The 19567-nt window shown below is 43.5% G+C and overlaps 1 protein-coding gene across 3 annotated transcripts in view; it reads left to right on the forward strand.

Moving 5' to 3' along the window:
• The first annotated feature begins 1377 nt into the window (after nt 1-1377).
• Nucleotides 1378-19567, forward strand: part of FXR1 (FMR1 autosomal homolog 1) — a 69240-nt gene continuing 51050 nt past the window's right edge. For all 3 annotated transcript variants that reach the window (XM_026650064.1, XM_026650066.1, XM_026650065.1), the window contains exons 1-2: nt 1378-1456; nt 12231-12283. In XM_026650064.1, coding sequence (XP_026505849.1) covers nt 1406-1456; nt 12231-12283 — 104 coding nt within the window. In that variant the 5' untranslated portion in view covers nt 1378-1405. The remainder of the gene's footprint in view (nt 1457-12230; nt 12284-19567) is intronic.

The raw sequence follows: 19567 nt of genomic DNA on the forward strand, positions 1-19567 counted from the left end.
CTCTTCAGCCCCTTATGTGCCTATTTGGGAAAAGCCCGCTGCAATTTGGGGAGGCCAGGGCCCCATTTGTATGTGTGGGAAAGTCCTGCCCTCCTATGTCTGTGTATATACACATACGCTTTTTTCTTGGAGTCAGGCCCTCCTGTGTATTTAGAGATCCTCCCTCTCCTAGGGATTCTTGTTTATATTAGTGTCCACAACGTGCAGGTACTTTCCAAACACAGAAGACACAGCCCTTACCCCAAAGTACATGTAATCCAAAAGGATGAAGACAGACAAATGGTTGAGGAAGAAGGGAACATAACATACAAGTGAATAGGATGATGACAGGCATAAGGCTTATCAACTTTGAGTGATTTAAACATACTGGATTCCGCTTCCTTCATCTTTCCTCCATCATTCAACACCTGCTCTTTCCCTCCCAGCAACCCGCAACTCTGCTTCCAGTGTTATGCCTCCCCCTTCACAACATTTGATCCAACTCTTTGGCAGGGCATAAACAATCAGTGAGTAAACAATACAGTGTTGTGGGAGTGGTGGAAGAAGTGTGGGTGGGTGGGAGGTGGTGATTAAGGGATGAACAAGGTAGCCTGCTGTCCTGTGCCTGTGGAAGGCCCCCCTCTCCAGGGCGAGGAAGGGAAATAGGTTTCCTGGGTCTGATCGTGAAGGGGTAGTGCCCAGGCACTCTGTCCTGCGAGACTTAGCCCCCCTCTTGGCGGCTGTAAACAGGCGGGGTGGGGGTGAGCCCCCATCTCCTGGGGATCAGCCAGCTCCGCCCTGGCTGTGGGAGCATGGAGGGAGTTCCCTTGCGATCCCGCGTGTGGGCAGGAAGCGAGACCCTTCTCCTGGGGACTAGCCAACCCTCTCCCGGGTCCGGAGCCCTGCGGGACTGAGTTCGCCCGGGGAATGGGCTAGGCAGGGGTGGTTAGGGTTAGGCCTCGGGTGGCGGGGTAATGAGCCCGCTGCGGGGGACTAGCCAGCGCCCCGCTCTCTGGGTGGCGGCCCCGAGGGAGCTCTGGGGCCAGGTGGCAGCCAGCCCTGGTGTGCGTTAGGAGTCAGCCCGCGCCGTGGGGGAGCCAGTTCTGCCCCTCCCCGGGGCGGGCGAGCGGGACTCAGGCTCGCCCAGGGCGCGAGGGGAAGGCCGGAGGAGACCCGAGCAGGAAGAGGCCGCTCGGAGGGGGACAGGCGCCCCGCCCGGCGTGAGAGGGAATTAGCCGCTCCAGTGTGTGGGGAGGGGCCGGGGAGCCGAGCGGGAACACCCCGCCCCCAGTGCGAGGGGAGAGGGAGCCGAGCCGGCGCCGCCCCGCGGTGTGTGAGGACTCGGAAAGGGAGCCCGGAGAGGGCCCCCCCCCCCCAGTGGTGACAGTTTCTAGAAGCCCGTCCCGGCGTCCTTTGCGGTCTCAACATGGAGGAGCTGACCGTGGAAGTGCGCGGCTCCAACGGGGCCTTCTACAAGGTATCGGTCCGGGGGGGCGCGCCAAGCAGAGGGAGCGGGGCGGGTAACGGTTTCCGTGTCCCGGTCTCGGCCTGTCCCTCTCAGCCAAAGAAACCGTTAGGGTAGTTTCGGGCCCGGGGCGCGGGGGGGGGGGGGGGGGGGGGGGGGAGAGGGGGGGGGCCTGGGGGGGGGGGGGGTGTGTGTGGGGGGGAGGTTTGCTTGGGTGTAGTGGGGAAGGGTGGGCTGGAGGGAGTGCGAGTGCTTGGGGGGCGCTGGGAGAAGGGGGTTGGGTTGTGGGGTGGGCTAGGGGAGGGGGGTGGGGTGGGAGGAGACATCCGTGTGTGGTAGGGTTTGAGAAGGAGTTTGGGGGCGTGTAGATGAGGTTTATTCTCCAAGGATGGGGCTAGTACCTTGTAAAGTGGAAGGGGGAGCCTGGTTTCATCGGGACTGAGGCAGGTTATCAGCTGACAAACGGAGAAAGATTTCTTCCTTTTGGGGGGGGTGAGGGTTTGGATTATTCGAAGGATAGAAGCTTTTTGTAGGAGTGTGGATTAAACTGCTGAAAATAAAAGCCCATATAATATAATGCTTAGGGACTTGGAGTTTATTTATGTCATCAGAAAGCTTCCTTCACCACCACCCTCCCTGGTATGCCAGGATGTTACAGGATCAATACAAAATACTCTCAGCTGTTGCCTGTCAGTCTTTTTCCCTAAGCCAGGCCTGAGATGTTTGAGAATCCCAGCTCTTTTTATAGAGAGAGAGCCCTCTGTGCTCCTTTGCAGGAGGGCTGATTGCAGCCATCATTGTGAACACTCACTTTATGCTCTGCTCCCTGTGCACTTAATTTCAGGACTCCCTTAATCACTTACATCTAATCATAATAGCCCACTATGTAAGACAGTGATTTATTTGCTCTTTTCATGAGTTTCCTGTTGGTTAGGGCTATGGATTTACAGTCGATATCATATGGTAATAGGGTGACCAGATAGAAAGTGTGAAAAATTGGGACGGGGGTGGGGGGTAATAGCCACCTATATAAGAAAAAGCCCCGAATATCGGGACTGTCCCTATTAAATCAGGACATCCGGTCATCCTATATGGTAAGTGTATAGTATGTAAACACAATTGGTGTTTTAAGGATCATAACCAGCTGATTTTACAAGTTTCAGTCTTTTAATAGATAGCTGGTTGATAAACTAGTAAGAGGGACTCTGATAGAAAGAACTTACTAGGGAAAATTGTATTTCCACTCTTAATATGTAGTGTTGAAATTTTTATTGAGATCAACAGTGTTGTTAGACTTTGACAATTAAAGGAATTTTAAAAGTCTTATTGAGATTTTGAAAGTCTCATCAGAACACACATTAAAATCCTTCATCATAAGAGAAAGATGCTTTTAAAAAAGAGAAGGGAGCCTTTTCTGCTGGCTAAAGTAGTCAGGAATTTTATCTAGATATTATTCCTGGCTCTGCCATTACCTTGCTTTGTGACCTTGGACAGTTTACTTAACTATGCTACAGTTTCCTCATCTGTTGAAGAATACGGGGGTTTACAAGAGTGTTATGAGGTACTTTAGAATCTTTGGATGAAAGGATCTGTGTAAATTCAAAATTGTCATCATACAAAGCCTGCTTTATAATCTGGAATGATGAAGTGTCCCTCCAAGTAAGTGAGAATTGGCAGAGCTGAGTCTGTACCATATTGTATTTAGCACTATGAAGAAAGGTGGTTAATGGAAGTAATGGGCCATAGGGAGGTGACCTATAAGTGGGTTTTACTTAGAAATGACCAGTTTGGCGGTCAGCTCTATTAACTGAGATTTGGGGAAAGGATAACATCTAATACTGAATGTAGTCCAGTTATTAAGAGTTAGAAATTGGATTATAAACCTTTCTGAAAGCTGGGGTTGAGATGTATTGAGTTAAGACTTTTGGTCACCTTGTGATCCATACCCACACACCCTTTCAGAAGATTCTGTTTTGTTTCGGTAGATAAATATGGTGAAATAACATCTGCTGATGGCCAGATCTGGTTGGCCTAAAGAGCTGTTGCATGTTAAGCAAGCAAAGGTTGCATGCATGTCTGGGGATCTAAATTGCTTAATTTTTCTGTCTAGGGTTTAGAAGGGAGGGAGGGAGGAATCAGACTAATGCTTTCAGCATCCCTGGGTAGTGATAGAATAGCAAGACTTACAAGGGGATCACTATCTCAGGTAAGGTCAGAGTATGGAAGGCATTACATTTTTCTTCTGAAGGGAAAAAAAAACATATTAGGATGACAGGATGAAACCTGAGGGTTGCATTCAGTGTCCTGGATTCAGACTTACTATTACAGTATACCTCAATCATGTCATGAGATGTGAAACTTACCCACCGTGCTAGTAGATACAAAGCCAAGCTAGTAATTGTGTAAAACAAATAATTCTTGTATAAATGACTTAACTGCAGCTAAGCTATAACAATGTGCTTACAAAAATCTTTAATATTAAATCAAATTTGCCATATGTTTTACTGTAGTTAGTTCTGTACTCTTTAGAGCTATGAACATGGCATCAATAATAGCTTCTCTTGTCCCTCACTAACTGCTCTTCATTTGCTAGAATTTTAGAGTTTTTCATGCGTGCATTATAAATGACATAATTTAGTAAGGAAAATGGTTATTGTACTTTTCTAAAAATAGAAAAGATCAAAATCTATTTTCCACAATATAAATCAATTTATTTAAAAGGGGTAACTGGTTATGGTGTATGCTACAAGAGGGATTTCTTGATGGTTAGCTCTTGTATATAATAATCTGATTTAACTCTAAACCATTAACCTCCAAAACAATTTTAAATATCTTTTGAAATAAACATTATCTGACAAGGTTTTATTAATCATTTTTACTTTATCCAATGGACAGAGCGTACTCTTCTCATCTTACTCCCCTTAGAAGGTTCACAAATTAAAGCCCTGGTCCCTCAAGTTGTTTCATGTGGGCTGCCTGCATGGAACAACTTGTAGGATTGGGGCCTAAGGTATGGTGAGGCCAAGGCAGATACTTTGAACGCTAGGTAAATTAATCTTTTCAGGATCCTTCAGATGAGCATTTTAAAAAAAACCCTGGTTTTAATAGCGTGGTCAAAAATAAAGAAACTTAATGCTACAATACCTCTTGCAATCGTATTTTGCCATATTGCCTGTGTGCATTTAATGGCATCTACAGCAATGCAAAATACTACTTATGTACTAGGGGGCCACATTGTAGTTACTGTAGAAACTATACTTTTGCATTTCCTGATTTAAGTGCATTTGTATTCTCAGTTATTTGTTAACTGTAAGATCAAAATTATTTTATCAACAAAATTTAAGTTGACATATTTTTTGAAGGATTATTTTTTATCCAACACACATTTGTAATAACTACACTTGCATGCTGAAAAATAACACACAATGGACCAAAAATGTCCCTAGCATAAGCAGGTGCAACTCCCTTTTTGTTACCAGTGGAAATAATATGCACTTATACCCAGGCTAAATTTGAGCCAGTATTGACTAATGCTTCAGGTAGTCATAGGAAAGTTGTGTATGTACCAGATGTCATTCTGATTCCCCAGGAATTCTGTCTAAGAAATGACCAGTAGCAGTAAACTACCAAGTGGGGCCAGGGTAGATTATTTCTTTATTTAAATGTTTTAAGATATTATAATAAGGTTAGGCCTTAACGTATTTTGTATTAAGTTCAGATTTCAATTTAAACAGGTTTATTATCGAAGAGAAAAACTTAGAATTTAAATAACAATAAAAATCTGATTTAAATTTAAAAAAATCTGATTTTTAAACTTAAAAAAAAAATCATCCATTTTTATCCACCCTGAGGAGGGTCTTTTTATTTGTGTATTACATGAAACAATTCTCACATAAGTGGCAATTATAAAATTACAGTGCTTAGGCATTAAAAGGCTTAAGGGTTTGGTAATAGTATTCAGATCTTTTGACCTCAACATCAGCCCTTTCCTGCACCCCTTGATTTCCCCCAATATGTCAGTAGCTCTCTTGTGGGGTTTGATACAGAGATCTCCATGGTGTGTGGAGACCCTTTATTTTGAGTCTCTGGTTCCCAATCTAGCACAGAAGAAACCTTGCTTGCGCACAGGCATCTCCTCTCCCTCCCCCCCCGACCCCCTCCAATATGTTGTGAGTGCATGAGATACCTCTGGGTTTGCCCTATTTTGGATAGTCCTCTTGCTGAAGTTACAGAATTCTCACCATTCACTTATTTAAAGCTTACCTGTTTGCCTTTTTCCCCATATTGTTTTATTTGCTCCATCTTACTGCTCCCTTTTTTTCTCTGAGGATTTCTTTTGTTTATTTCCAAAGTTGTGTTTTGGCGTAATTATCTTCACAGTCACCAATGGTTAAATAAGAGTCATTGTAACAGAGTACTTTTCCCAGTTATGCTGAGAAAAAACATGTTCATTTTTTTCATTACCTATTAATTTAGGGAAAACTCTCACTTTCTGTCAAAACATCCAAAGTGGCTAGTGTAAACGCAGAGTGGTGGCTCATAGTAACAAAACAAATCTATTCATATATTCCAAGGCCAACAAGGATCACTGTGATCATGTGGTCTGACCTGTATAGCACAGACCATAGAACTTCCCTGAAATAATTTCTGTTTGAACTAGAGTATAGCTTCTAGAAAAACATCCAGTTTTGATTTTTAAAATTGCCAGTGCTGGAGAATCTACCACAACCCTTGGTAAGTTGTTCAAATGTTGTTTTTTTACTTACTGTTAAAATTTTACACCTGATCTCCAGTTTGAATTAGTCTGGCTTCAGTGTCCAACATTTGGACCTTGTTATAACTTTATTTGCTAGACTGAAGAGCACATTGTCAAATATTTGTTTCCCATGTAGGTATTTATGATCAATATGTGATCAAGTTCACAAATTCTCCTAAGGTGTGTTTTCCAATCCTTTAATCATTCTCATTTATTAAAGCATACATTACTACCCTGGTGTAGAATTCCTCTGAAATTCAAGGTTTAAGACCTGATTCTCCACTTCCTTGCATTTTGAAAACTCAGGTTATAACACTTTTTATAGGAATTAGTATCTCACATTTAACTAAACAAATATGATGTAGACTACTCTCTTTATTTGTTAGATTTATGAAATGTGTTAGTAATAATAATACCTTTGTAAATTATATTTAAAAAATTACATATTGCCTCAATACCACCAAAAGACTTCCCATCTGTTCTAAAAATGTTACTTATTGAGGAACAGATGTGTTTTGCAGTGTTCTATGAAGGTTATCAAATCTATGCTCTGGCAGACCAAGGAGCTCGTTAGAGCGGTGACTGACTTTTTTGTTATGTTTGTGTCTAGTGCCTACCACAATGGAACCTTGGTCTATGACTGGGGCTCCTAGATGTTATCACAATACAAATAATAAATGATAAAAGGATGTTGTGGAGCTGAGGACTCCTCAGTGAGAATGTCTTGTTGCTAACTTCATTTAAATTAGAGGACTGCTACTTTAGGTTCCTCAGACAATTGCATTTGCTGCAGATTCACATAAGGAAATAGGGGGTGTCAAAGATAAGTAAGGTACAAATTAGGACTTAATGGGTCAATATGAGTCTTATATTTCATCTAGAATCAGATTTTGGAGCATAGGTGTACGAGAAATCCCGCTTAGCTATGCAGCTGAACTATCTGCAGTTTCCATGTGGTCTTAAGGCATAGATATATGTAGATTACAATGCAGTGTTCCAATTTAAGGTGACACATCCATGGATAACTATGCCAATATTGATATTCTAAAGAAAAGGCCACAGCCTTTTTGCCAAGTTCAGAAGATATACAATCTTTGCAAAGCGAGCATGTGAGACATCCAGATTTCAAGTCTGTGTAACGAATAGATTTAACCTGACAAATGGGCTCCCAATGTCTCTTCTGGTTGCTTGCAGCCCCCTATAATCATCTGTCTTTATCAGTAATATAAAGACTGGTTGCTTTCAAGATAGTTTGAATCAGGGCACTTAAAAAACTCTCAGGACTGGTCAAAAACAACAAAGTGGTCTGAATTTCTTTATCTTCAACTTTCAGACATTGGATCATGTTATACCTTTCTTTTGCTAGACTGAAGAGCCCATTATCAAATATTTGTTCCCCATGTAGATACATATAAACTGCAATCAAATCATCCCTTAACCTTCTCTTTGTTAAGCTAAGTAGATTGAGCTCCTTGAGTCTATCACTATAAGGCTGGTTTTCTAATCATTTATTCATTCTCATGGCTCTTATCTGAACCCATTCCAATTTATCAATATCCTGTTTTAATTGTGGACACCAGCATTGGATGTAGTATTCCAGCCGTGGTCACTACAGTGCCAAATACAGAGGTAAAATATACCCTCTACTCTTACTCAAGATTCCACTGTTTATGCATCTGGGGATCATAGGCACCGATTTCTGCTCGCGCTGGTGGGTGCTCGACCCCCCTCTGTCCCCTGCCCTGCCTCGACTCCACCCCTGCCCCAACCCCTTCTCCAAAGTCCCCGCCCCAACTCCGGCCCCTCCTCTGAGGCGCCACGTTCGTGCTCCTCCCCCCTCTTTCCCAGAGTTTGCTATGCCACCAAACTGCTGTTTGGCGGCGGCAAGCGCTGGGAGATAGGCGGAGGAGTGGGGACGCGGCGCGCTCAGGGGAGGAGATGAGATGGGGTGGGGGATGGGAACTTGGCTGCTGGTGGGTGCAGAGCACCCACAAATTTTTCCCCGTGGATGCTCTAGCCCCAGAGCACCCACAGAGTTGGCACCTATGCTAGGGATCACATGACCTCCAAAATTTTTTATCAGAGTCACTGCTTCAAAAAGGAGTCCCCCATCCTAAAAGTATGGCCTACATTCTTTGTTCCTAGATGTTTACATTTAGCTGTATTAAAATACATATTGTGTGCTTGCACCTAGCTTACTGGGTGATCCAGATAGCTCTGTCAGCCTATTCTGTTCATTGTCTACTACTCCCCCCCCCCTTTTTTTTGGTCATCTGCAAACCTTATCAGTGATGATTTTATGTTTTCATCTAAGTTATTGCTAAAAATGTTAAACAGTGTAGGGCTAAGAATTGATCCTTGTGGAACCCCACTAGAAACAGACCTGCTCAATGTTCACTTCCTGTTTATGCTGACATTTTGAGACCTATTGGTTAGCCAGCTTGTAATCAATTTAATGTGTGCCTTGTTAAGTTTATATTGGTTTTTTGTTGTTGTTGTGTTTTTTTTTTTTAAATGTCATGTCATGTGGTACCACGTCAAACACCTTACAGAAATCAAAGTACATGCAATGGGGGGGAACTACATTCACACAGAGCTAAGGTTGCTTAGTGATGTGTTATTTCCTTACAGAATGTTGAATTGAGCCAAGCTCAGACTTGTGAAAATCAGGAAATGCAGCAGTGCCCCAATACACCCCATTAATATGCATACCTTTACTCTGCCAACCCTAGAGTTGCTGAAATGTACAAGCCGTTTCCCTCCGTTTACAGCCCATTCACTGTCACCCACAGGCTTCCTTCTGACGTGTTAAAGCACAAAAAGAGGGCGGGGGAGGTTGCCTAGAGCACTTTCCCCTCTATCCTTTTTGACCAGTACCCCAATATGCATATACCATGCTGGCCCTTGGCAGTTTAAAATTGAAGAGGTTACAGAATGGCCCTGATCACTAGTATCCTACGCTGCCGTTTCTTGGGTGCAGTGGCCTTGGGAGCAGGTGGCAGCGCCTCCTCAGCTATTGGGGTCTGCTCCTCACCTCCTGTTGCCAGTATGGCATACTGGTTCTTTGACCTGCATGGGAGGGTGAACCTCATCTCCAAAAAACAGTGAGGTGTCAGAGCTTGTTGTGTTTCTATGCCTTAGAGTACACATTTTTGGGTCAGTTGTGAGCTCTCCAGTTTCCCGATTGATGTTTTTCCAGTACTTACTAATCATTTTTATATTGTCACTGTAGCAATTCAGATGCTCTGCCAAAACAGAGAAAACTGTAACAGCTCCTGGGCACAAGACTCTGATGCTGTCCAATTCTGGTGTCATAGATTGGATGAGGTGTACACCTGGAATAAGGCATAGATCATTCTAACTGAGTGATTCACTACTAGAATTTACACTAGATCACAACCTCTTAAATCACTGGTTAGACATTGCAGAGTGTGCAAAATGTGATGCCATTGCAGGCCACTTCACTCCACCCAAATCAGCCTGTAGTCAGCAATCCCCATGTCATGGTGTACTCCTTGCTCTCCCACAAACTTCTGCAACCTCATGATCTGGGGATCATCCAGAATCCATACATTGGCGACCCAGGTTTTCTTGCCCCTCAGCGGTCAAAGTACCTGCACTGTCAGTTCCAAACCTCTGTCCTATGTGTTTGGAAACACCATGTTAATCTGCCCTGAGATCAGGAAGTACTCCCCCTGCCCGCGCAAACACCCTCAGGAGCTAATAAAATACAGATGTTCTCAAATAACTAATGCAAGACTTGCCTACCACTTGTCCTCATTTCCTGCTGCTTCCAAAGCTGCAACCCAACCCCTCTCTCTGTCTCCCCCACAAAGTCCTGTCTACATCACCTCCCCACCCAGCATAACAAACATTTTGGTTAGGCTGGCTGCTGATTATTCTGCTATAGAAACTGGGTAAAAATTGGTACCTTTCAGTTTAACAGAACACGACAGTAGAAGTAAACCAGTTTCTTCTAGGAGACTGTAATTTGTGAATACCAAGGTCAAATTTGGGTTACTAATACTACCTCGTGCCCCTATGATGCACACCAAATTTAAAAGCAAGTGTGCTTACAAGAGTTGAGCTTTTAAGCATATAAAGTGGTCGGAATGGAAACCCTCTAGCTGTTCTTCTGTATTGGTGCATGTGCACCTATAAAAAACGTGTATTTTCTTAAATACCATTCTCGGTTTGGGTCCTCCAAAGATTTAGTGGGTGCCATGCACTACTTGCAGTAAAACTTGACAGATTGAGACCTTTTTGACCAACATATCAATAGTTTGATTAAGAGTGCTGAGCAAAAAAACCACACACAAAAAACCTTGAAACTTTTTGAAAAATGGCTATTTTTTTAAAGAAATATCTCCACATCCCAAGCTCAAATGATCCCAAATTTGGTTTACTAACCCTACTCTGAACCCTTCTGAGGCAGACCAAATTTCAAAGAAATCTGACTAAGCATGTTGATTTTAGAAGTCTTAGGAAGGTCAACCTTTAAATATAAGTCATGGTGCAGCCTTCAATATAGTGGTCCTGACGTGCCACTATAGTTACATCAGCACTTATTACCTTTATCAGCTAAGCCTGTAGTCTCATCAAAAAAGATATTAAATTAGTTTCATGGGATCAATACTTCCATAAACCCATGTTAATTGCTTTAATTATATTATCCTCCTTTAGTTGAGTTGTGTCAGCCCTTCTATTGTGTCCGGGATCAATGTCTGACTGACTGGCCTCTAATTACCAGGATCATACCATTTACCAATTTTAAATATTTGCACAATTTTAGCTTTCTTCCTGTCTTTTGGAATGTCCCCTGTGTACCAAGACTTATTGAAAATCAACATTAACGGTCCAGCAACCTCTTTTAAAACACTTAGAATCATAGAAATATAGGACTGGAAGGGACATTGAGAGGTCTTCAAGTCCAACCCCCTGTACTATGGCAGGACTAAGTAAATCTAGACCATCCCTGACAGGTGTTTGTCCATCCTGTTCTTAATTATGGGGATTCCACAAACTCTCTTGGAAGCCTATTCCAGAGCTTAACTATACTTATAGTTAGAAAGTTTTTCCTAGTATCTAACCTGAATTCTGTTACTGCATATTAAGCCCATTACTTCTTGTCCTACCTTCAGTGGACATGGAAAATGATTGATCACCATCCTTTTTATAACAGCCCTTAACATGTTTGAAGATTATTAGGTTCCCTCCTCCTCCCCCCCCCCCTTCCCCCATAATCTTCTTTTCTCTAGACTAAACATATCTGGTTTTTTTTAACCTGTCCATGTAGGTCAGATTTTCTAATTGTTGCTCTCCTCTGGACACTTTCCAATTTGTCCACATCTTTCCTAAAGTGTGGTGCCCAGAATTGGACAGAGTCCTCCGGCTGAGGCCTCACCAGTGCTGAATACAGCAGGACAGCTGCCTCCTGTGTCTTACATACAATACTCCTGTTAATACACCGCAGAATGATATTAATGTTTTTTGCGGCTGCATCACATTGTTGACTCATATTCAGTTTGTGATCCACTATAAGTCCCAGATCCTTTTCAGCAGTACTACCACCTACATAGTTTTCCCCCATTTTGTGCATTTGATTTTTCCTTCCTAAGTGAAGTACTTTGCGCTTGTCTTTGTTGAATTTCATCTTGTTGAATTCAGACCAATTCTCCAGTTTGTTGGCGTTCTATGAATTCTGATCCTCCCCTCCAAAGTGCTTGGTGTCATCTGCAAATTTTATAAGCATACTCTCCACTCCATTATTTAAGTGATTAATGAAAATATTGAATAGTACCAGACCCAGGACAGACGCCTTTGGGATCCCACTAGATAGGCCCTCCCAGTTTGACAGTGAACCATTAACTACTCTTTGAGTGCGGTATGTCAACCAGTTATGTACCCACCTTATAGTAGTTTCATCAGGACCACATTTCTCTAGTTTGCTTATGAGAATGTTGAGTGGGACTGTGTCAAAAGCCTTACTAAAATGAAGATGTCACATCTACTGTTTTCTTCTTATTGCAGGGATTTATCAAAGATGTCCATGAGGATTCACTCACAGTTGTATTTGAAAACAAGTAAGTATTCTATAGGAAAACAACCCCATGGTTTAAAACTGTATTAATTTTATTCTTCTCTTCACCATTGAGATTGTGAGTAATTGGTTCATACTGGAAAGATCAGTTTCTAGAACACATGATATTTAAGGCTCCTTCCACAGTTACTAGCATAGTCCCAGATTTTCCCCTTAGTTTAACTGCCTTTCCAACACTAGAAGATTTAGTATACCAAGTTCATTCTGATAATTAACTTTTACTTTCTTGGGACTCTTATCAGGGTGATCTTTAGGAAGGCTTCACTTTCCGTATATGACTTTGCTACTCCCTGACATTTTAGCAGTATTTTTGTCACCCAGTACCCATGTGTTCATCTTTCAGCCAGGTTCAACTACAGTTTCCTTGTACAGACTGGAAATTTTTGAAGTGTATTAGAACCATATTGTAAGTTCATATTGTAATTTTTGAAAGGATCTTATATATTACTCTTCTTCGAGTATTTGCCTTTGTGGATCCCTACTTCAGGTGCATCTGTGCCTCATGCACGCAGGATTGGAATCTTGTTACAGCAGTGTCTGTTGGGACCATGCCTGCACCCTGCATAGCCTTGTTCCCTCCTCCTGCCACCTCAGGGCACAACCATCCCTCAGTTTCCTCTTACCACCTGTGAAAGCAGGACAAAACCAGTAATGGGATAAGAGGAAAGATCATCTCATGGATCAGCAACTGGTTTAAAATACTCCTCACAAAGGGTAGGAATACATGGTCCGTTTTCCCAATGAAGAGAGGTAAATAGCAGGGTCCCCAGGGATTTGTACTGGGACTGCTGTTCAACATATTTAAAATAATCTGGAAAAAGTGATAAACAGTGAGGTGGAAAAATTTGCAGGTGATACAAAATTACTGAAGGTAGCTAAATCCAAAGGAGACTGCAAAGAGTTACAAAGGGATCTTACAATATTGGGTGGGCAACACAATGGAATATGAAATTGTGTTGATAAATGCAAAGTAATGCACACTGGAAAACATAATCCCAAGTACACATTCAAAATGATGGCGTGTGAATTAGCTGTTACCAGTCAAGAAAGAGATCTCGGAGTCATTGTGAATAGTTCTCTGTTATGAGGAGAGACTAAAAATACAGGGACTGTTCAGCTTGGAAAAGAGATGGTGGGAAGGGGGAAGATATGATAGAAGTTTATAAAATCATGACTGATGTGGAGAAAGTGAATAAGGAAATGATGTTATCCCCTTCACATGAAACAAGGACCAGGGGTCACTTATCATTTTATTGATCAACAACAGGTTTAAAACCAACATAAGGAAGTAGTTCTTCAAACAATACGCAGTCAATCTGTGGAACTCATTGCTGGGGATGTTGTGAAGGCCCAAAGTACAACAGTGTTCAAAAAAGAATTAGATAAGTTCAGGGAGGATAGGTCCATCAATGGGTATTAGCTACGATGGTCAGGAATGCAACCCTGTGCTCTGGGTGTCCCATAGCCTCTGACTGCCAGATGCTGGGACTGGACAACAAGATGGATCACTTGATAATTACCATGCTCTTTTCATTCCCTCTGAAGCATCTGGCATGGACCATGTTGGAAGACAGGATACTAGGCTAGATGGACCATTGGTCTGACCCACTATGGCCATTCTTATGTTCTTCTGTCTGTCGCTTCCTCATAGAATTTCCTTAGTTTAGCTTAGGTCAGTCAGGAATTGATTCCCTACTAAAATTTTCTCCTCTTTCCTTTTGTTATTTTATTTCCAAAAATCTATTTCTTTATGAATTCTGTTTGGTGCCTCTTTCCACTACTGCCTGTAATGACAGATCCAAAGCCATCAGGCTTTATGCTCTGCCCATCTTATGACCATCAGATTCCCCTCACAGATGGCCACAGCTGCTGTCTGTCATGCCTTGTACTTGGTTGTTGCTCAGTCTGGTGATTGTTTTCCAAAAGGATAAGAAAAATCTAGGGGCATGTGTCTGAAATCTTCTAGAGCTATCAATGAAGAGCACCTCAGATCCTGAAGATCAAAGTCAGAACTCCAGGACAGGACTGTCCACAAAGACCCAGTCTATCAGTGCTCCCTCCCTCACCAGGCAGTGCTTTCACCCGATCCGTCTTCGTGCTTTGGGCACAGTCTTCACCCATTCTACCACATCTGGGCGTCAATAACAATGGACCAATGGGAGTTAGAGATTGTACGATTGGGATATACCATTCCCTTTACCTCCCGACCACCTACCCTACCTCTCTCCCTGTCCCTCTTCAGGGACCCTTCTCATTAGCATCTGGTCGGACAAGAAGTTGATCATCTTGTACCACTAGGTGCTGTGGAATGAGTATCTTTGCAATACACGGCGAAGGGTTCTACTTCTTTAGCCAGAAGAAAAATGGGGAATGGAGACCTATCTCGAATCTCAGGAAACTCAACAAATTTGTACGCACTCAGAAGTTCAAAATAGTGACACTGGGCACGATACTTCTAGTGCTGCAAAAGGGGGACTGGTTTTTAGCCCTCGACCTCCGAGATGCTTATTTTCATATTATTATACATCCCGCTCACAGGAAATTCCTGCGTTTCACAGTACGACACACACACTTCCAGAACAGAGTACTAACTTTCGGCCTATCCACCGCACCAAGAGTTTTCTCCGAAACCCTAGGAGTATTAGCGGCACATCTGCGCAAACAGGGAATAATGATTTTTCCTTATCTGGACGATTGCCTTCTCAAAGGCCCAATTCAACAAGAAGCACTGGACTCAGTCCAGATGATGATCACACTATTCAGGGATCTAGGACTACAGATGAACAAACGAAAATCCACTCTAGTCTCTGTCCAACAGGGCACATCTCGATACCATAGAAACCAAAGCATCCTTGCCCCTGAACAGATTCACAACTCTGACAAACCTTATTTTAGAGATAAGATTCAGCCCCCAAATACTGGCTCATACTGCCCTGCAACTGCTAGGACACATGGCAGCCACAACGTTTGTGGTACGACATGCAAGATTACATATGCCCTGTGTATAGGGCTGGCTGAGCTCGGTATACATACCCAGCAAGCACAGCCTGCACAAACAACTTACAATACCACCCAGTGTCCTGGACTATCTACACTGGTGGACAAGACCAGAAAATGTATACCTGGGCGTCCTGTTCCAACAGGAGCCCCCTTCAGTATTAATCATGATGCCTTGCTCATATGCACCTGCGCACGGTTCAAGGCAAATGGTCTCCTGCGGAGACTCAGTTACACACCAATCTACTAAAACTATGCCTAGTCCGCAGTGCCTGCAGAGACTTCCTACTGCACATAAAGGATGAATCCATTCGCATTATGACCGACAATGTTGCCTGCACGTTTTACATCAATCAACAAGGGGGCGCTCGATCTCACTCACTGTGCACTGAAGCCATGAAACTCTGGAACTGGTGCATACACTACAAAATAAACATTTTGGCCTTCTACCTTCCCAGCTGTCAGAATGTGACGGTGGACATGCTAAGCAGGTACTTCTCTCAAGACCGCGAATGGGAAATGAATGGGAGAGTTTTGCTCTCCATTTTCCGCCAGTGGGGCACTCCTCTCATTGACTTGTTTGCATCCCCAACGAACAGCAAATGCGCAATGTTCTGCTCGAGAGTGGGGATGGGACTCCTGTCACTGGGGGATGCCTTTGTCATCACATGGGATGCACACCTCATGTACGTTTTCCCACCAATTCCAGTGATATCACGCAATACGCAAGAACAGACAAGGCCAAGGTTATCCTCATAGTCCCGACATGGCCACAGAAGCATGGTACAACCTTACCTGATGCGCATGGTGATATGCATCTCTCAAGCTCTCCCTGGTTGTCTGGACATGCCGTCTCAGAACAACGGTCACGCTTTTCACACGAATCCAGAGAAACTCCACCTACAAGCGTGGCTCCTACATGGTTCCATCATGGCGAACTAGCCTGCTCGGAAAAAGTTAAACAGGTGTTACTAAACAGCAGGAAAGTGACCACACACAATACTTAATGGATGAGATTAAATGGATGAGATTCTCCTCCTGGTGTCAAGAAAAACACTCAACAGCCTCCACAGCACTGCTACCATTAGTGTTGGAATACCTACTGGAGCTGAAATGCTTGGGTTTAGCAACAAGCTTAATCAAAGTCCCTCTTGCGGCCGTTACTGTGTTCCATCATGAGATTGATGGGAACTTGATCTTCGCGCACCCAATTACTAAACACTTCCTCACAAGTCTCCAGAACATTTACCCAGAAGTTCGCCAACCTACCCCGGCCTGGGACCTGAATCTGTTGTTGAAATGCCTCACCAGACTGCCATATGAACCCTTAGCCACCTGTTCCCTGCTGCATTTATCCATGAAAGTGGCCTTTCTGGTTACCATTACTTCTACCAGACAAGTGAGTGAGATCAAGGCGCTTATGGCTGATCCTCCCTACACAATATTCTTCAAAGATAAGGTCACTCTATGCCCACATCCAAAATTTCTACTGAAGGTAACATCGTCCTTTCATATGAACCAACCAATTCATGTTCCTACGTTCTATCCCAAGCCTCATGAGACTCCAGCAGAGACCGTCTTGCACACATTGTACATCTGGCAGGTGTTAGCGTTTTTCTGGAAAGGACCAAACCTTTCTGGAAATCTCCTAGACTTTTTGCTGCGCAATATCCACTCAGAGATTGACTAAATGGATCTCCATAAGCATTCAACAGTGCTATCGTATTTGGAACACGCATCTTCCTATGCACATCAGAGCACATTCTACAATACCTCAATAGTGTTCCTCAACAATGTTCTGATAGAGATTTGTAGGGTGGCCACTTGGGCCTCTGTCCACACATTCATTGAGCACCATGCAATCACTCAAGACTCCAGGGCTGAAGCCATAGTTGGTCTAACAGTACTTACCTCTACAACTCAAATAAACTCGAAGTCCCTACTGCCTTCTGAGGGGCACTGCTCTACAGTCACTTGAAGTGGAACACCCACAGGAGCAGCACTCGAAGAAGAGAAGGTTACTCACCTTGTGCAGTATCTGAGGTTCTTCGAGATGTGTCCCCCTGTGAGTGCTCCACTACCCACCCTCCTCCCTCTATTTTGGAGTTCGTTGCTAGGACTCTGCGGTAGAGAAGGAACTTGAGGGCTTGGGTCATGCACGTGCTAGACCCGGCACCGTGAGACACCTACTGAGCACGCGCAGGCACTGCTACCATAAATCTCCGATCGATGGCACTAGGATGCACCGACACCTGAAGTGGAGCATCCACAGGGACACACATCTCAAAGAACCTCAGTTACCGCACAAGGTGAGTAACCTTCTCTTCTCAACAAGCTATCTCAAGATGCTAAGGAAGCGTTAAAATCTGTAATCGCTGAGGGACAACTAGTAGTGAAAATGGCTCTACAGAGAGCCATGGATATTTCTGATACTGCAGCTCAATCAGTGGCCACTGCAGTGACAATGCAAAGGACGTCCTGGCTGCAAGCTTCAGGTATGCCAAGGGAGGTACAGAATATGGTTGAGGATTTGTGTTTCGCAGGCACTGACTTGTTCAGCAATCAGACTCACGAAGTATTGCATTTATTAAAATATTCCAGGGCTATGTTAAGATGCTTGGGAATCTATAACCCAGCCTCCAGGCTGAATTCCTAAAAATACCAATCCCATTCCTTTTCCCAACACTGATACAAAGCTTATCTTCCAAGGAAGAAACCTAATTTCTCCCACAGACCACCACCTTCTATAGGCGTGAACCCTCCTGCATAGTCATCTAGACTGTGGTTTGATATAAAGGTCGAAAGGCATAACCAGATCAGACTGGAGCTGTCCATAAGTCCTATCTTTGGATGTCGTTGTTACTGCATGCGGTTGCAACATCTGTATCTTTAGGAGGAACATATTGTATTAAGTATCGGAGGGAGAGCCGTGTTAGTCTGGATCTGTAAAAAGCAACAGAGTCCTGTGGCACCTTATAGACTAACAGGTGTATTGGAGCGTCTGACGAAGTGGGTATTCACCCACGAAAGCTTATGCTCCAATACATCTGTTAGTCTATAAGGTGCCACAGGACTCTTTGTTGCATATTGTATTAAGTTTATGTATCTCTGTGGACCAGGGATTGTATGAATGATTGAGTTCTACTCCATGAGGTCACCACAGCTCCTTCAGGAATTAAAACAGTGGAGGGTTATTAAGGTGACTCAGTGAAACTAAACAACTCTAGAACTACAACTCCTCTCCCGGAGTGGTTTGCATATTCTGGTTCAAACGGTTTCCAGAGACTATGAAAACAAAGATAGGGCTTTTGGCTTAAAAAGGCTGCATTTAAACTGACTCAGGGCTTTCTGTCTGATCCAGCAAATGGACAGGATTTTCTGAAGGACTTTGATCTACTAGGGCTTGATAGGACTGACGGGTGACCTCTCATAAGCTTTTAGCATGTGGGTAGGAAACTTTTGTACATTTCGTACACATTTTCTCTGTAATGCTTTCCCCTTAAGAATAAAGATGCTTGCTCAGAAAGAAGTGCATAGTAACTTGTAACTGCTGGCAATACACTCTTCATAAACATTGGAAACAACACAAAACATAGGCACAGACCTTTAGCCAGGCTGGCTTGCTGGGGATATCACAGTGTATGGCAGGGAGTTGTGCAGCCTTAAACCCCCCCCTGGTCAGAAGGGAATGTGATAAGGGTCCATACCCAGAGACTGGTGGTTTCTGGAGACATAAGTGGCCACTTTGGGAGTGGACCACAGAGGGAGGATACAGGTGCAGTTTCCTTGAAACTGTGCAGTTGTCTTTCCCTATCTTATCAGGCTTGGACTGGAATAACCACCAACAGATGAGTAATAGAGATTATCTCCAGAGGGTACTCTATCCGATTCCAGTCATTGTCCTTTCACACCCTCCTTTCTTGTCCCTCTTCAGGGACTATTCTCACGAGAAACATCTGAAGGTTGAGGAGACCTCTTTGGTTCATCTAGGAGTAATAGAGAAGGTGCTTGTGGAATTTGGAGGGAGAGGTTTCTACTCCTGATATTTCTTTATTCTGAATAAAAAATGGGGTCTTTGTCCTCTGCTTGAATTGAGAACGCTGAACAAATACATAAGCCATCTCAGATTTAGGATGGTAATGCTAGCCTCCATCATCCCTTCCTTGAAAGCTCTGGCACTTGACCTTCTAGACACATACTTCCATATTGCAGTCCATCCAGTCCACAGGAAGTACCTATGATTCTCTAGAGGGACCTAATCACTAGCAAT

This window comes from Terrapene carolina, unplaced genomic scaffold (assembly GCF_002925995.2).
Source record: "Terrapene carolina triunguis isolate 2854851 unplaced genomic scaffold, T_m_triunguis-2.0 Scaffold88, whole genome shotgun sequence".
NCBI lineage: Eukaryota > Metazoa > Chordata > Testudines > Emydidae > Terrapene > Terrapene triunguis.